Source organism: Tachypleus tridentatus, chromosome 10 (genome assembly GCF_004210375.1).
Source record: "Tachypleus tridentatus isolate NWPU-2018 chromosome 10, ASM421037v1, whole genome shotgun sequence".
NCBI lineage: Eukaryota > Metazoa > Arthropoda > Merostomata > Xiphosura > Limulidae > Tachypleus > Tachypleus tridentatus.
In genome coordinates this window covers 119,271,214-119,290,285 of record NC_134834.1, presented here as the reverse complement: position 1 = coordinate 119,290,285, position 19,072 = coordinate 119,271,214, and the positions used below count along the sequence as shown (strand labels likewise).

At 33.9% G+C, this 19,072-nt stretch overlaps 1 protein-coding gene across 2 annotated transcripts in view; it reads left to right on the top strand.

Annotated features, from left to right (window-relative positions):
- Window positions 1–16,304, top strand: part of LOC143228195 (putative glutamate receptor) — a 43,782-nt gene extending 27,478 nt beyond the window's left edge. The window contains exons 3-7 of one of the 2 annotated variants that reach the window (XM_076459503.1): window positions 3,594–3,752; window positions 7,526–7,676; window positions 11,354–11,565; window positions 12,213–12,505; window positions 15,988–16,304. In XM_076459503.1, the coding sequence (XP_076315618.1) occupies window positions 3,594–3,752; window positions 7,526–7,676; window positions 11,354–11,565; window positions 12,213–12,505; window positions 15,988–16,201 (1,029 nt within the window). In that variant the 3' untranslated portion in view covers window positions 16,202–16,304. The remainder of the gene's footprint in view (window positions 1–3,593; window positions 3,753–7,525; window positions 7,677–11,353; window positions 11,566–12,212; window positions 12,506–15,987) is intronic. The other variant, XM_076459502.1, reaches the window with a different exon arrangement.
- Window positions 16,305–19,072: the final 2,768 nt, after the last annotated feature.

Below are 19,072 nucleotides of genomic sequence, written 5' to 3'. Positions count from 1 at the left end.
TGCAAAAGACAAAATATATGTAGGAAGTGCTTAATGGATTTAAAGAACAGAATCAATTGCGTTGTAGAGGGGAAATTATTTGAGACAACGCAAGAATATTGATTGTGTTACGAGAACATGCTGGCTTACATGGTATCTTAATCCATTTCTCTCCATTATACTGTAATATAGCGCAGTAAATGATTGAGTTAGGGAGATGAACTAGCTATGTTTAGTACGCTATTTACAAAAGATGTAAGAATCAATAATAGAAATATAAATTTAACGTTTGACGAAGTTTAACCATCATTATATGTATGTAGTTAACATGTATCGTTTTCAATAATAGTTTTAACAGTGCTGTATGTAGGTATTAAAAATATGTAGATTTAGTTTGACATTGTTTTAACAGTGCTGTAGATAGGTATTAAAAATATGTAGATTTAGTTTGACATTGTTTTAACAGTGCTGTATGTAGGTAGTAAATATACGTACTTTTAGTTTGATATTGTTTTAACAGTGCTGTATGTAGGTAGTAAACATACGTACTTTTAGTTTGACATTGTTTTAACAGTGCTGTATGTAGGTAGTAAACATACGTACTTTTAGTTTGACATTGTTTTAACAGTGCTGTGGGTAGGTAGCAAACATACGTACTTTTAGTTTGACATTGTTTTAATAGTACTATATACAGGTAGTAACAATATATGTGGTTGTAGTTTCACATTGATTTAACAATACTGAATGTAGGTAGTGACAATATATGTGGTTTGAGTTTGACATTGTTTTAACAGTGTTGCGTGTAAGTAGCGACAATATGTATATGTAAGTTGACATAGTTGTAACAATGCTGCGTGTAAGTAGTGACAATATGTTTATGTAGGTAGCGACAATATGTATATGTAGATTGACATTGTTGTAACAGTGCTGCGTGTAAGTAGTGACAATATGTATATGTAGGTTGACATTGTTGTAACAGTGCTGCGTGTAAGTAGGGACAATAGATATATGTAGGTTGGCATTGTTGTAACAGTTCTGTGTGCAAGTAGTGACAATATGTTTATGTAGGTTGGCATTGTTGTAACAGTGCTGTGTGTAGGTAGCGACAATATATATATGTAGGTTGACATTGTTGTAATAGTGCTGCGTGTAAGTAGTGACAATATGTATGTGTAGGTTGACATTGTTGTAACAGTGCTGCGTGTAAGTAGTGACAATATGTATGTGTAGGTTGACATTGTTGTAACAGTGCTGTGTGTTAGTAGCGACGATATGTATATGTAGGTTGACATTGTTGTAACAATGCTGCGTGTAAGTAGTGACGATATGTATATGTAGGTTGACATTGTTGTAACAATGCTGCGTGTAAGTAGTGACGATATGTATATGTAGGTTGACATTGTTGTAACAATGCTGCGTGTAAGTAGGGACAATATGTATATGTAGGTTGACATTGTTGTAACAGTGCTGCGTGTAAGTAGCGACAATATGTTTACGTAGGTTGACATTGTTGTAACAGTGCTGCGTGTAAGTAGGGACAATAGATATATGTAGGTTGGCATTGTTGTAACAGTTCTGTGTGCAAGTAGTGACAATATGTTTACGTAGGTTGACTTTGTTGTAACAGTGCTGCGTGTAAGTAGCGACGATATGTATATGTAGGTTGACATTGTTGTAACAGTGCTGCGTGTAAGTAGGGACAATATGTATATGTAGGTTGACATTGTTGTAACAGTGCTGCGTGTAAGTAGTGACGATATGTATATGTAGGTTGACATTGTTGTAACAATGCTGCGTGTAAGTAGCGACAATATGTATATGTAGGTTGACATTGTTGTAACAATGCTGCGTGTAAGTAGGGACAATATGTATATGTAGGTTGACATTGTTGTAACTGTGCTGCGTGTAAGTAGCGACAATATGTATGTGTAGGTTGACATTGTTGTAACAGTGCTGCGTGTAAGTAGGGACAATATGTATATGTAGGTTGACATTGTTGTAACAGTGCTGCGTGTTAGTAGCGATTATATGTATATGTAGGTTGACATTGTTGTAACAGTGCTGTGTGTAGGTAGCGACAATATATATATGTAGGTTGACATTGTTGTACCAGTGCTGTGTGTAAGTAGTGACAATATGTTTATGTAGGTTGACATTGTTGTAACAGTGCTGTGTGTTGGTAGCGAAAATATGTATATGTAGGTTAACATTGTTGTAACAATGCTGTGTGTAGGTAGCGACAATATTTATATGTAGGTTGACATTGTTGTAACAGTGCTGTGTGTAAGTAGTGACAATATGTATATGTAGGTTGACATTGTTGTAATAGTGCTGCGTGTAAGTAGCGATTATATGTATATGTAGGTTGACATTGTTGTAACAGTGCTGCGTGTAAGTAGTGACAATATGTATGTGTAGGTTGACATTGTTGTAACAGTGCTGTGTGTAGGTAGCGACAATATGTATATGTAGGTTGACATTGTTGTAATAGTGCTGCGTGTAAGTAGTGACAATATGTATGTGTAGGTTGACATTGTTGTAACAGTGCTGCGTGTAAGTAGTGACAATATGTATGTGTAGGTTGACATTGTTGTAACAGTGCTGTGTGTTAGTAGCGACGATATGTATATGTAGGTTGACATTGTTGTAACAATGCTGCGTGTAAGTAGTGACGATATGTATATGTAGGTTGACATTGTTGTAACAATGCTGCGTGTAAGCAAGCAGGACAATATGTATATGTAGGTTGACATTGTTGTAACAGTGCTGCGTGTAAGTAGCGACAATATGTTTACGTAGGTTGACATTGTTGTAACAGTGCTGCGTGTAAGTAGGGACAATAGATATATGTAGGTTGGCATTGTTGTAACAGTTCTGTGTGCAAGTAGTGACAATATGTTTACGTAGGTTGACTTTGTTGTAACAGTGCTGCGTGTAAGTAGCGACGATATGTATATGTAGGTTGACATTGTTGTAGCAGTGCTGCGTGTAAGTAGGGACAATATGTATATGTAGGTTGACATTGTTGTAACAGTGCTGCGTGTAAGTAGTGACGATATGTATATGTAGGTTGACGTTGTTGTAACAATGCTGCGTGTAAGTAGCGACAATATGTATATGTAGGTTGACATTGTTGTAACAATGCTGCGTGTAAGTAGGGACAATATGTATATGTAGGTTGACATTGTTGTAACTGTGCTGCGTGTAAGTAGCGACAATATGTATGTGTAGGTTGACATTGTTGTAACAGTGCTGCGTGTAAGTAGGGACAATATGTATATGTAGGTTGACATTGTTTTAACAGTGCTGCGTGTTAGTAGCGATTATATGTATATGTAGGTTGACATTGTTGTAACAATGCTGTGTGTAGGTAGCGACAATATTTATATGTAGGTTGACATTGTTGTAACAGTGCTGTGTGTAAGTAGTGACAATATGTTTATGTAGGTTGACATTGTTGTAACAGTGCTGTGTGTAGGTAGCGACAATATGTATATATAGGCTGACATTGTTGTAACAGTGCTGTTTGTAGGTAGCGACAATATGTATATGTAGGCTGACGTCGATTATTTAAAGATTATGTTCTTATATTTCTTGTTTCCCTTGATCGTTAGGAGGCAGATTTTGGTTTGGGACCTTTTGCTGTAAATTATGATAGGAATACAGCAGTGGATACCACGATACCAATATTTATCGATTACAATACCATCCTGGTAAATTACAGGACAGACGGTCCAAGTTTCTTCAGTTATCTTATGGCTTTTGGATGGGAGGTAAAGTAGAAAGTTTCATCTCATGTGGTCGACTTTTAATCAACACTCTCTTCATTTATTCTTGTCATATAATGGAATGAACTGACATAAATAGAGTTTAATAACACGTTATTACAATAATAGGAAAATAATTATAGTCATAGATCGATTGTTTGACTTTATAAATCAGATTATCATGAAACTATATCGTCAGCGATTAGACAGTCTTCAAGAGTCGATTCAGTGACTAATTTACCAAAAGTTGAAGGAATTGATGATTAATAAATATTTCGTAATAAATTAACAGTTGTGAAAGTTTCCATAGTTACTTCACAATTGCTGAAGTTTTATAGTAAATTTTAATGTCGAAATGGTTGAGAATTAGCAATAAATCATAGAAACGATTTCATATCTTATTCTGTAAAAACACCAAGGAGATACGTAGTTAGGCCTAATATTTCTATTAGACATCAAATAGACTGTATATATATATTTCACATTTCTGTTCATTAGTCCATTACTGATTAAAATTAAGAGGTTTGTATAAATATATTTCCTACCTGTTACACATCACTATGAAACCTCTGTAAGATTTCTTTTTTGATGTTACTGTATATATATGGTATTGTCAGTTACATTTGTAACATTCAGGTTGGTAGAACAACTACTGAAGAGTTACTGATACAGTTCCTTACGTACAGGGGAAAAGCATTATGTAAAAATAAAGCAGTTTCTATAAATATTCATAAAGGATTTGTATAGAAATGCGTAAAAGACAGTCTTTGCGAAACTGAGAAGACAGGGCATTATATATACAAAACATAGGGTCAACTGGCCCACAAAAAATTCATCAATCATATCTTTTCATTATGTCATTAGTAAAAGTAGAAAAGGTATCTCGTCCAGATATTCCTACATTTTATAGGTCATTGTTACTAGAGGACATCAAGTAATTCTCCAGTGACAACTTGTGTATAAAACAAGGCCATTCCATAGTTACACGATACGTGTGATGAACACAAATAAGTGTGAAAAGAAAACTGAGTGAACTATAAAGTTCAACTTTCTGAACCAAAAGTGAAAGAAACACAGTATATGTTGTACATATGCAACATGAAAAACGAACTAGTTTATCTCATGTTTAACTACCGATAAAGGATATCAAACTGAATAATACAATAATTCAGCTACTGACTTTTTATGTTGCTAGTGACCTTAAGAAAGTGATGAAGCCATGGTGAAAGAGTAAAACCACTAAACTATGCTGTTGCTACAGCAACGTAACAGGTAAAGAAACTTCATGGGATATAGTAAATATAAATAATTTTTCAAACAACCTTTCTTTACCGGCCTACACTAGGAGCTTCCAATAAGATTATAATATCATCTCTACAGCATACCTTAGGTGTCAATCCCACTATTCTTTGGTAAAAGAGTAGCCTGAGAGTTGGAGAAGGGTTATGTTGATTAACTACCTTCCCTCTAGTCTTACGCTGCTAAATTAGGGACGGTTAGCGCAGATAGCCCTCATGTAGGCTTGTATGAAATTCAAAAGCAAACAAACAAACAATAAAATATCACCTTTTTTAGTAAGCTTTATATACTATAATAAATACTATAATAATTACTATAATAATATAATAATTACTATAATAATATAATAATTACTATAATAATATAATAATTACTATAATAATATAATAAATACTCTAATAATTACTATAATAATATAATAAATACTCTAATAATACTATAATAATATAATAAATCTAATAATTACTATAATAATATAATAAATACTAATAATTACTATAATAATATAATAGTATAATAATTACTATAATAATATAATAATTACTATAACAATATAATAATTACTATAATAATTACTCTAATAATATAATAAATACTATAATAATTACTATAATAATATAATAAATACTATAATAATTACTATAATAATATAATAAATAATATAATAATTTAATAAATAATATAATAATTACTATAATAATATAATAAATACTATAATAATTAATAGAAAATAAGTAGCGAAATAAAATGAAAGATATTGGGAAATTGTACTCGCTTTTTGAAAGTTACTATAGTAACCTTTGAAATTGAAGAATTTATAATAATTATTAATATTATCATAGTAATCTGCATAATAAGGTATTTTAAATTAATTTTTAGTTGTTATGGTAATTGTGTAATTAAAGAATTAGAACTAATTATTAAAGTTATCATACTAGTCTAAATTAATTTTTAGGTTGTATATTAATCTGTGTAATTAAAGATTTGGTTCAAATTCTAAAAGTTATTATAGCAATCTATGTAATAAAACATTTAAAACTAATTCTCAGTTATAATAATATTTGTAACTAAAGCTTTGAATCTAATTTTTAAAGTTATCATCGTGATCTAAGTAATAAAATATTTTAAATCAATTATTCGGTAACATATCAACCTGTGTAATTAAAGATTTGAAACAAATGTTATGGTTATCATAGTACTTTGCATAATAACATATTTTATGTTAATTTTCAGTTATTACAATAATTGTGATAACTTATCACAGTGATTTATGTAATAAGGAATGTTAAATTAATTGTTGGTTATTATAATAATTATAATTTGTATTATTAAAGATTTTAATCTAATTCTTAATTTTTTGTAGTAAAGAAGAGAGAAATTTTTATAAATATTAAGATACATAGACTACCCAAATATTTCTCTGTTAACATATTAAAATGTATTTTCACAATTTAGATAGTATTATCAATATCTTTTATCTTTAACTGATGGAGCCCAATAAAAATTAGAGTAAAATAAACTAATTGTATTATATCCAACTAGTCAAGGTAACTAGGTAACCAGCAATGAAGGATTGGAAAAGATATTGTTGTAGAGGGGTGGTAATTTCATACTAAAAGATATTGTTGTAGAGGTATGGAAGTCTCCTTGTAGTAAAAGGTAATTGTAGAGGGGTGGTAGTCTTCTCATAGTAAAAGTTATTGTTGTAGAGGGGTGGTAGTCTCTTCATAGTAAAAGGTATTGTTGTAGAAGGGTGGTAGTCTTTTCATAGGAAAAGGTAGTTGTAGTGGGGTGGTAGTCTTCTCATAGTAAAAGTTATTGTTGTAGAGGTATGGAAGTCTCCTTATAGTAAAAGTTATTGTTGTAGAGGGGTGGTAGTCTTTTCATAGTAAAAGGTAGTTGTAGAGGGGTGGTAGTCTTCTTATAGTAAAAGTTATTGTTGTAGAGGGGTGGTAGTCTCCTTATAGTAAAAGGTATTGTTGTAAAAGGGTGGTATTCTTCTTATAGTAAAAGGTATTGTTGTAGAAGGGTGGTAGTCTTCTCATAGTAAAAGGTATTGTTGTAGAGAGGTGGTAATCTCCTCATAGTAAAAGTTATTGTTGTATTGGGGTGGTAGTTTCCTCATTGCTAAAGGTATTGTTGTAGAAGGGTGGTAGTCAATTTGATTTAATTGGTCTTAAAATTTATTTAATTATTTTTTAAATCAAGTTAAGATCATTAATTTATCTGTCAGCGTTATTTTATTTGCAAATTTTATAAAATTACTTTTAAACACTTGTTGTAAATGTAATTGAAATTGACATAATTCCTTCTAACAATATCTCTTACCATAAGTTTAGTTAGGATTAGTATTGTCCTTTATAACAGTATATTTTACTGAAGGTTTGTGTGAGATTCATATTGTCCCTTTGAACAGAATCTTTAATTGTAGGTTTAGCTGGAATTAATAGCGTCTCTTCTAACAATATCTCTAATTGTAGGTTTGGCTGGGACTGATATTGTCCCTTCTAACAATATCTTTGATTGCTTGCTTCTTTGACAACGTTATGAGCAACAACCTGAAAACAACTGGATGGATCAGCTCTTTTCCGGAATATGTGTGGAAATTTTATGGAAACTTACTTTATCAAGGCAAGTTGGATAGCTGTTAATTTCTCTTTGATGTTACAGTACACGTGAAAGCAGTTCCAGAAACAAATGATTATAATGAAATATGTCTTTAGTTTTCTTTCAGTATTTAAGAAAAACATGCACGTGTAAAAGCAGGTTAAGTTTAACTGGTGACTATTATACTGGCTTTCAAAATAGACAGATAAATCTATATTGTATGATTGTGAGTTTAGTCATAAAGAGTGATAGTGGCGATTTTAAAAGAAATTATCACAGACTATATTGTAATAACAGATTAGGGAAGAATAATTCGTCTCGTTAATTGTGTTCTAAAATAACTCAACCAGTCTTTGTGTGAACTTTGATGAAAAATATACAATTATATAAAGCTATGGATAGAATTGTGAGAAGCAACAGTTATAGCAGTGTGTTTAAAGTGAAATAATAATTGTAATAACAGATAGAGTGGAATGAGTCAAAGTGTGTTCTAAAGTAATTGAACCAACCTGTGTGGAGATTGAAGAAAAAAAAACAATTTTTTAAAGATATAGATACATCTGTGATAACCAAAACTGCAACAAACATTTACATATACGTTTCACTTATTTGATATATTTTTAAAACAATAAGACTGTGTGCTATTTGTTTATTGCTCAATTTTACGCCAACGCGTCACAGACACCTAATGGAAAGAATCAAAACTATACAGAAGGAAAACCTAACAGCTGTATATAGTGTACATACGTAAGTCCAGATTAATAACCTTAACTTCTGACTTCGTTCTGCAATTGTACAACTGAAAACGCAGATTAAATTGGATTACTGGCTTTACTGTGTGTACCGTAGGTCTGTAAACCAAGGTTAAGTGTAACTATTGACTTCGTTCTGTGTCTTTACACGAGTGTGAAACGATTGTATTTGTAGATTATCACACATGTGATACCCTACTACATTTCTATATTATCACACATGTGATACGCTAGTGTATTTGTAGAATATCACACATGTGATACGCTAGTGTATTTGTAGATTATCACACGTGATGCACTACGATATTTGTAGATTATCACACGTAATACGCTGGTGTATATGTAGATTATTACTTATGATACACTGGTGTATTTGTAGATTATCACATGCGATACGCTAGTGTATTTGTAGATTATCACATATGTGATATGCGACTATACTTATACATACTTGATACGTTATTGTATTAATACATTATCACAGACTTCATATGCTATGTATTGTATTGGTACATTGTGACAAACCCCATACGACACTGTATTTGTACTAACGTTATATGCTAAATTGCCACATAATGTATATAATACTATAGTAAAACATAGAGAAATCTGAAGATGAATACAATGCAACATGATGGTTCTTAAATATACTGGCAATCGTTTGTTTGTTGATAACACAATGGCCTATCAATGTTTTATATAAGCTGGCATCAAACCTCACATTTTAGCCTTAGACTTTTCGCTGACACATTGGTTATTTTTATCAATTTTAACCTACGATTGGTAATTCACGTCCTATTGCCACAAAACTGGGCTGCGCACTTTGGGACTGTAGGTACATTACAAGAGCGACGGCCATATCCTACTAGATCTGACAAGAGTTTGTGTTCTTTCCTATAGTCTGTAAGTTAGGACCGGTTTGTGCAGATAACCCTGTATAACTTTCCGAGAAGTCCAGCTACTCAAACAAACCATTTGATAAGTGAAATAATTTAAAAATACTCAGTGACGCAAAGTTTAGTCAAATTTTAAGCCTAAAGCTCAAAATTATAACACATTCAGATCATGAAGGTACTTAAGTTTGTGATGACGAGAAACGCACTTGAAGTTAAAACGTATTCTCAATACGGCTGGTATGGGTATTAAAACTTTAATTAAAATACAGTACATAGCAACAACGTTTCAACCTTCTTAGGTCATCTTCAAGAATATTACCTAATTTGGTGAGATATACTTATTTTTATGGGATTAATATAATCTTGGATAAAATGTTTACATAACTAAAATAATTAAGATGGAATACAAATATACTTGGTGCTATCAAACTGAGAATCCCCGTTGCACCAAACACGCTCGCCCTTTCAACCGTGGGGCGTTATAATGTGACGGTCAATCCTACTATTCGTTGGTAAAAGAGTAGCCCAAGAGTTGGCGGTGGGTGGTGATGACTAGTTGCTTTCCCTCTAGTCTTACTGTTAAATTTTGCGCGAAATTCAAAAACAGAGAAATGTTTGTTATATTAAACGTGTAGTTCGTACAATGAGAGAAATTCACTCATCAGAGATTAATTTTATCAGACACTTTTAGAAAGATGTATAATTCAGCATTTTACCTATAACAACAAAATCTTACCAACAAAAGAAAAGCTATAACATTAATTATAAATAGTGTTTGTAACATTCGCAAGGCTATATTGCATATTGTTGACTAGATTATTGATGTAATCAACTGGAATTTCATCCCAACTTATCACTAGAAGGTATTGAAAATCAATTACATTGTCTGGTTTAGGGTCATGGTTAGTAATTTTCCAGTTCATTTCTGCCCAACATTTCTCAATAGGATTACAATCTGGAGATTTTGCTAGCCATGACAATCTTGTAAGGTCCTCCTGGTGGAGATAATCCTGTACAATAGGTACACAGTGGACAGTGACACTGTCATCCTGGAATACAAAGTTATTTCCAAACGTTGCCATAGCATATAGTAGAAATATCATATCCTCGTTTCGCCAAGACTTATGAAGATAAAGAGCAGTTTTCCACAATGATGAGTAGCTGCCTAAACTTATATTGAACCACATCCTGTGTGTTTCGTATAAGAAAGACTGTTTTCACTTATCTGTTCTCCAAATAAACAATGGGCACGAGTCCTACCATCATTTTTTAAGTAGAGGGAAACGGAACTCATCTAAAAGATGACATGTCGCCAGTGTCCCAACATTAAGTTACCATGCCCAAATACAACTGTACGATGAATGTTGGCTACTATAAGTTTCCAGAGAGCACTTATTGAATATTAATATTGTTCAGTCTCTCTCCTAATCACAGTTCTCATGGAATGAACGTATTTATATAATTTCTGTCATGAAATGTTGTGGACCTCGACATGTTAACCTGAACAGTATGTTTCACCGTCTACCAGTAAATTTCCTGGAACAACCGTTTCCTGTAGTCTGATGACGTTTTGTTATTCTGGATACAGTACACGGGGTACCCTTCTGTTCTAGTAATATCTGTTTACTTCAAACCATTTCTGGACAATCGAGTAATTAGATGTCCTATAACTTATGGCACGTAATGAGGTATGACTCAACATTAGGTAGAGAGAAAGTGTCTGAATGAATCATTTATCTATTTCGAAAAAATGTTATATAAAAAAAACCATAATTTTTTTATAGAAGCATGCGTTAATGTTAGTTTTGACGAAATATATTCCACATAACTTATACAAACCAGAATAATAACTCGTACATGTCTGCTGGATTATACCCTACCTTCTCTGTTGCTACTTTACTCAATAACTACTAAATGTAGACAGGAACATCAGTACAGAACAGTATACAAACATTTTGGCCAAGACTATATATATATATATATATATATATATTTACGTGTTCTTATAATACTGACAACAGTGGAAGAAAGAAAATAATTTCACTCTATTTAGGTTCATCACAACAACGAATCTTACACCACCAGAGGTTGCTTCAGGCATTTTGGTGTTTGATTGTGATCGTTTTAATGCAAAGTTTCAGTGGACACTTGATGGCTACCTTAGTAATGAAAAGAGATGTACAAATAAACAGTCTGGAAGATCTGGAAAAGTCTGGTCTCTTACCTGGAGTGGAAAAAGGATCATCTCTACATTCAATGTTCATGGTGAGTATAAACATATAGTCTGAAAGATCTGGACAAGTCTGGTCTCTTACCTGGAGTGGAAGAAGGATCATTTCTACATTTAATGTTCATGGTGAGTATAGACATATAGTCTAAAAGTTCTGGGCAAGTCTGGCCTGTTACCTGGAGTTGAAAATAAATTCTAATAGATGCATGTCAAACTGATTTTGAAGGAAGTGTAGTATATCTTATAATCTTTAGTAATTATGATAAAAGAAATGAGGTATGAGAAATATATATCCTTTTCTATATTTCCGTTACAAATGAGATAATACAGATGTGTACTTTGTCAAGACCTCTGTTACAAATGAGGTAATACAGATGTGTACCTTGTCAAGACCTCTGTTACAAATGAGGTAATACAGATGTGTATCTTATCAACTCCTCTGTTACGAGTGAGGTAATACAGACGTATACCTTGTCAACACCTTTGTTACAAGTGAGGTAATACACACGTACGTCTTGTCAACAACTCTGTTAGAGGTGAGGTAATACAGACGTACATTTTGTCAACTTCTCTGTTACAAGTGAGGTAATACGGACGTATACCTTGTCAACACCTCTGTTAAAAGTGAGGTAATACAGATGTATATCTTGTCAACACCTGTGAACGTTCTGTTTTATTTCAGTACGATCAAGAACCACTCCATCGCAAGCTGTACTACAGGATGATTCAACAAGAAAGTAAGTCGTTCTTAAAGATCTCCAAATTAGTGTCCGATCCCGTCCTAGAGCTCGTCAAGAAAGAGAAGTTTGCCGTCGTTTGTGACAGTCTCGCAATTAAGTCCGCGCTCGCTTCCAGGTACGAACGAGGGGGCGTATGTGACTTCCACATAGCAGAGGAGAAATTTCACCGTCTAATTTTGGTGATGACTTTAAGAAAGGACTTACCGAAGTCGGTATTTCGAGAAATAAATAAAAGGTGAGAAAAACCCAACAAGAACAAGAAAATAATGATTGTCTTTATAAAACAAATAAACTTTATTACTTGCACAAATCAAACCGGATGTCTCTTCTAGAAGTAAAATAATTATATAAATTCATATATATTGTAAATTATTATTGTGGGGGTAAACAAAAGTGTCAAGTTTCACTCCTCTCTTACTTCGAGCATGTGGGAAGAATGGAAAAAGAATACCTGTAATTAACTTCTTTTTGTGACATATTTTAGGCCTATTGATTTTACAATATTTTGTCGGCTTACGTCGATTAATTCGTAGGTCGTAAAGTATTAAACTAAGTTTATAACATTTCACTGAATATTTTATTGTCTAGTCAAACCGATCAGTTTTGGTACCGAGTGGAAAGGTAACTGAGGAGTCAGTTGTACGAGTCTTAAATACTATCTTTAACACACCTGATATCGAACCTCAAATCGATATGAATATGGGAGAAAAATCAGCTGGCTTTAACTTATTTTTATGATTGCTTTTAGACATTACAATTTCCCATTATTTCACTGTCTTCCTGTGAGTTTAAGCCATCGCTTTTAAAATACTACCTACATGAACATTATAACAGTACAGAACTCATAAGAAAAAAATATGGTGGTAAAAGTATGTAGTTATTAGACACAAAATAATAGTTTAAACCTATTTGTTTTTTTGAATTTCGCGCAAAGCTACACGAGGGCTATCTGTACCAGCTTTCACTAATTTAGCAGTGTAAGACTAGAGGGAAAGCAGCTAGTCATCACTACCAACCGCCAACTCTTGGGCTATTCTTTTACCAACGAATAGTGAGTGGTATTAACAGTAGTTTATAACGCCCCCACGGCTGAAAGAGCGAGCATGTTTGGTGCAACGGGGATTCGAACCCGCACTCCTAGATTATCAGTCGAGTGCCTTAACCACCTGGCCATGCCGAGCCGAGTTTAAATCAAGAAGAGAAGGCTTAACTATAGTATTTTTCTTAATTTACTAGTTGATTGGTTGGCGTTTTATGGCGCAAAGCAACTAGGCTATCTGCGCCAAATAACCGGTGAAAAAATTAAAATTAAAGTAAAAATAATAAAATTCATAAAAATGAATCATGTTAAAACAAAGTTTAATTTATGAACTAAAAACTTATATAGTGTTAAAAAGGTCAATGACCTTTAAAAACATTTGTAAGGTGGACAGTGTCACCATCACCCATGATACCATCCAGCGTCAGGGGTAAACCTGTGAACAAAACATGTCTAAAATGGTCCCGTCGTTGTGAGCCGTAACCACGGCATGACAGAAAAATGTGGACTGTTGTGACCTGAATGTCACACAGAACACACGTTGGTGCATCAATCCCAGATAAAGGAAAACGATGAGTTAAAAAAACTGACCAATGCGTAGTTTAGTTAGGACAACTTCCTCTTTCAAATCCTTACGGAAACAAGACGGACAAAGTCCTATATAGGGTTTTATTAGGAAAAGCTTATTTTCACGATACTCACTCCAAGTCGACTGCCAACTAGCGCGGAGCCGAGCCTTGAATATAAGACTGTATGTAGTCATGTATGGGACAGGCACAGAAGTAATAATGCCAGAGCAGACAGACTTAACTGAGGTGTTAGCAAGCTCGTTCCCGCGAATACTAACGTGGTCTGGTATTGGAAGAATTGGATAGAAGTAGATAGAAGTAGTTTCGAGCAATTTCCTGGCCATCATAGAGCAAGATCGAAAGCAGGACAGAATTATATTGCCCACCGACCTTCCGAATTTTGTTCCATATGACTTTGGAACTGGTAGGGAAGAGATGCTGGTTGTGAATTTAATCCAAGATTCCTTCTGGCTTTGATGTGTTATCTGCCAATGCTTGGATCCGCTAAAAGCGATGCGGTTCGAAAGTGTGGGATACCTACGAAAGGTATCCCGGGCCAGTTTTTTAGCCTTCCATGCCATGTGGCAGGCACGATTCATCCACGGACGAGGATATCGTGGAAAACGTGTCGAGGTTTTAGGAATAAACTGAGCAGCAGCTTGTATAATACAGTAAGTTACTGCTGCCACACAGTCGTCTATTGATGGCTCACGGACGACTGCAGCATCAAGTTCTGCGAGAGCAGTGAAAAAAGACCGGTTGGCTTGGTTCAGCTTCTACCGGGGCACGCGGATCGGTTGGCATCGACCAAAGCCAATCTCTCTGTCCTATGGGTTTCTGTAAACTCTCCACGAAAGGTGGGAGAATAGTGAGGGAGATCAGACTGAGACATCAAAAGCAGTAAAAGACTGACTAGGTGCATGAAAATAAGTAAAATAATCAGTATTGAAGAGAAATGTTGTGATACGAGAGCATATGCTCTATGGAGCGACCCCTTCCATCGATATCAGCACTTTCCCAGAGGGGATTATGTTGATTAAAATCCTCTAGGATTAAAAAGGGAGACACAAACTGTTCAACAAGAGCATCAAGGTCCGATTGATCATATATCTCTCCAGGTGACAGGTAGAGAAAACAAACAGTGATGGTATGACCCAAGAAAACACGGATGGCTAAGGCCTCTAAGGGTGTGTTGAGTGGCAAAGACAGGATGGGCACATGCTGATCAACCAACAGTGCCACCCCTCCATGCACTTATTCATCACACAACCTATCATTTCTGCACAAAGAAAACTGTCGAAAGGTGACTGTAACGGCAGGTTTTGGAAATGTTTCCTGTAAGGAAAGACATACAGGATGGTGGGAAGCAATCAGTGTTTTGATATCATTCGGATTAGAACGTAAACCTCGACAATTCCACTGTATCAAAGTGGACATTTTTACTTATGTTTTGGCGAATTGGGTGGAGATCCCTTCTGTTTTTGACCACATCTTATTTTTTGCTCAAAGATGGTATATCAACCTCCATGGATCCTGCCCTGGGTGGATTGGGCAGGTCTCTCATTGGAAGAAGATTCCAGTGGCTGAGGACGTAAACAAATGATCATTCTGCATCTCGGAGCTGGAGAATAAGATGGACCCAAGAAAATACCAAAAATATACTTAGCAAACTACCACGACAATTTTTATTAAATTAAAGTGATTTACTACCACGACAAACGTTGTATAAATATGTAGACGTTGTATATATTTTGTTTTAAATTTTTATTCTGCAGTTTTTACAATATTTATAATATATTAATATTGACGAAATATGTTCTTGTGTTTATACACGTTTTATTAATATTGACGAAATATGTTCTTGTGTTTATACACGTTTTATTAATATTGACGAAATATGTTCTTGTGTTTATACACGTTTTATTAATATTGACGAAATATGTTCTTGTGTTTATACACGTTTGGACTTATTACTGAAAGCTGTTTTTAAAATAACATCATATTCTTACAACTGAACAACACTTACTCCATCTGTAGAAACTAATAGATTTAACAAACCAAGTTTCATAAGTTGGTCATTTTCACATATACTAATTTGTCATATTTTAGTGTTTTCTCATTGGTGGAAGGCCAACTTCTGACAGCCACGATCAACAACTACATCGGAAAATACAGAAGGTGTATTGGGAGAAAACAAGAAGGCACAAACCCGTTATCAGTGGAAGACCTTCAAAGTGTCTTCATCTTGTTAGCGAGTGGGATTCTTCTTGGAGTGTTTACGCTGCTTCTAGAGAGATTCTATGGAAGAGTAAGAAATATATAAACAAGAAAACTGGAAATACACGTCACAAAGATGTTTGTACATGTACTAATTATGTAGGTAACTGTTTGTCAAATAAATATATTATACAGCTAACGTATACTGCTAATAGTACCATCATTAACCTGCCATACTGCTAACAGTACCACCATTAACCTGCTTCTACTGCTAACAGTACCACCATTAACCTGCTTATACTGCTAACAGTACCACCATTAACCTGCTTATACTGCTAACAGTACCACCATTAACCTGTTTATACTGCTAATAGCACCACCATTAACCTGCTTATACTGCTAACAGTACCACAGTTAACTTGGTTAAAACATACTACTACTGAGGTCGTTCCAGTTAAACTAATTCTTTAAAACTTCCTCATTTCCTGACAACCATGTGTTTGAAAAATAATTTTCTAATTCACACATTACATCAATCATTAATCTAATATTTCCAGTCAGAACTGAGAGCCAGTAACATACATCAATCATTAATCTACTATTTCCAGTCAGAACTGAGAGCCAGTAACATACATCAATCATTAATCTAATATTTCCAGTCAGAACTGAGAGCCAGTAACATACATCAATCATTAATCTACTATTTCCAGTCAGAACTGAGAGCCAGTAACATACATCAATCATTAATCTAATATTTCCAGTCAGAACTGAGAACCAGTGACATACATCAATCATTAATCTACTATTTCCAGTCAGAACTGAGAACCAGTGACATACATCAATCATTAATCTACTATTTCCAGTCAGAACTGAGAGCCAGTAACATACATCAATCATTAATCTAATATTTCCAGTCAGAACTGAGAACCAGTGACATACATCAATCATTAATCTAATATTTCCAGTCAGAACTGAGAACCAGTGACATACATCAATCATTAATCTACTATTTCCAGTCAGAACTGAGAACCAGTGACATACATCAATCATTAATCTACTATTTCCAGTCAGAACTGAGAGCATGTTTGGGGCGACCGGGATGCGAACACGCGACCCTCTGATTACGAGTCGCACGCCTTAACACGCTTGGCCATGTCGGGCCATCAAGTTATAATAAACTCGTTTTCAAAGTTATACAATTAATGACAAAGAATAGTACAACTTTTAATACAGTAGCGTATGTTTACGAAATGTTGCAGATTATCAGTAAACAGTATAAAGTTTTTGTGTACAAAATGACAGGTTTTTAAATCAAGTTTTAATTTAAGTTGTTATTGTAAGTTATTCATATCGAATGTTGACTGTCTGACATACAAAATAATTTTGGTTTAAAGATACTTTTACGCATCAGAAAATTATCAAATTTCACATTCAAAATCTTTATAACCTCTAAGTAATTATCAAACATTCTTGTTCAGAGAATAATTTATATTTTATCTGTCATTTTCGCTATTGTATCTCTGTATGGGTTTAGTCGATTTGACCGACCTTGTAACTATGATTTAGAGTTAGATAAATTAAAACAAAATCAAAAGGAAGGACTGCGTTAAAAACAGCAAATCTAATTGTATTAATTTGTTATAACGAAAAAGAAGTCTAAACAACAAGAAAACTGCCCTAATTTAAAGGACCCCTGTGAACAAGCTATAATGTGGGATATATTAGATTGTATCCTGGGATTCTTTAAATATATAGAAAACTGCCCTAATTTAAAGGACCCCTGTGAACAAGCTATAATGTGGGATATATTAGATTGTATCCTGGGATTCTTTAAATATATAGAAAACTGCCCTAATTTAAAGGACCCCTGTGAACAAGCTATAATGTGGGATATATTAGATTGTATCCTGGGATTCTTTAAATATATAGAAAACTGCCCTAATTTAAAGGACCCTGTGAACAAGCTATAATGTGGGATATATTAGATTGTATCCTGGGATTCTTTAAATATATAGAAAACTGCCCTAATTTAAAGGACCCTGTGAACAAGCTATAATGTGGGATATATTAGATTGTATCCTGGGATTCTTTAAATATATAGAAAACTGCCCTAATTTAAAGGACCCCTGTGAACAAGCTATAATGTGGGATATATTAGATTGTATCCTGGGATTCTTTAAATATATAGAAAACTGCCCTAATTTAAAGGACCCCTGTGAACAAGCTATAATGTGGGATATATTAGATTGTATCCTGGGATTCTTTAAATATATATATATATATTTAATTTCAATTTTTTTGCCATGTGTGTGTATGTATATATATGTTTAATATATCTTCTTCCTTGTGTGAAACAAAAATGCATATGTAGTATGAGGTCACTTTATGTCCTGCCAAACCCCACGTAACAACGGGATCCTTGAGTATGTAGACATAGCACTGGACATCAAAATGTATGTAAAGCGAGCTTTCGCGTGACTGCCATATTTGACTGAAAGGAATGAGAATCGAATGCCTTTTTTCCCCATTCTGTTTTTTTTTTGTCAGATGAATTGTCTCATCAAATTTTGAACTAGGCACGCGATTCGTGCTGTATAACAGAACAGCATTGTCATGTGTACCCTAATGAGAAAACGTGACGTGACGTTGGTTAAGCAACTGAATATAAGCTACGTATGTTAATAACTAAAGTAAAAATAAGGTCTCACACAAGCGTACAGGCCTAAAGCAAAGCCTACAGGTAGAATAATTAAAACCAGTACAGTATACACCGAAACTTACTAACACTGACTTTGATCTATGTTAAGTTAGTATGATACTCATAAACTACGTAAAACGTCAAGTAGATACAGTTTTGTCAAAATAATGTGCGCCAATTGACTATTATAGCACTTCCTGGTCAACTACCTGACAATTTTAACTCTCTCAGTAGAATTATATGACAATTTTACCAATTCTTATTCGAATTTTTTTAACA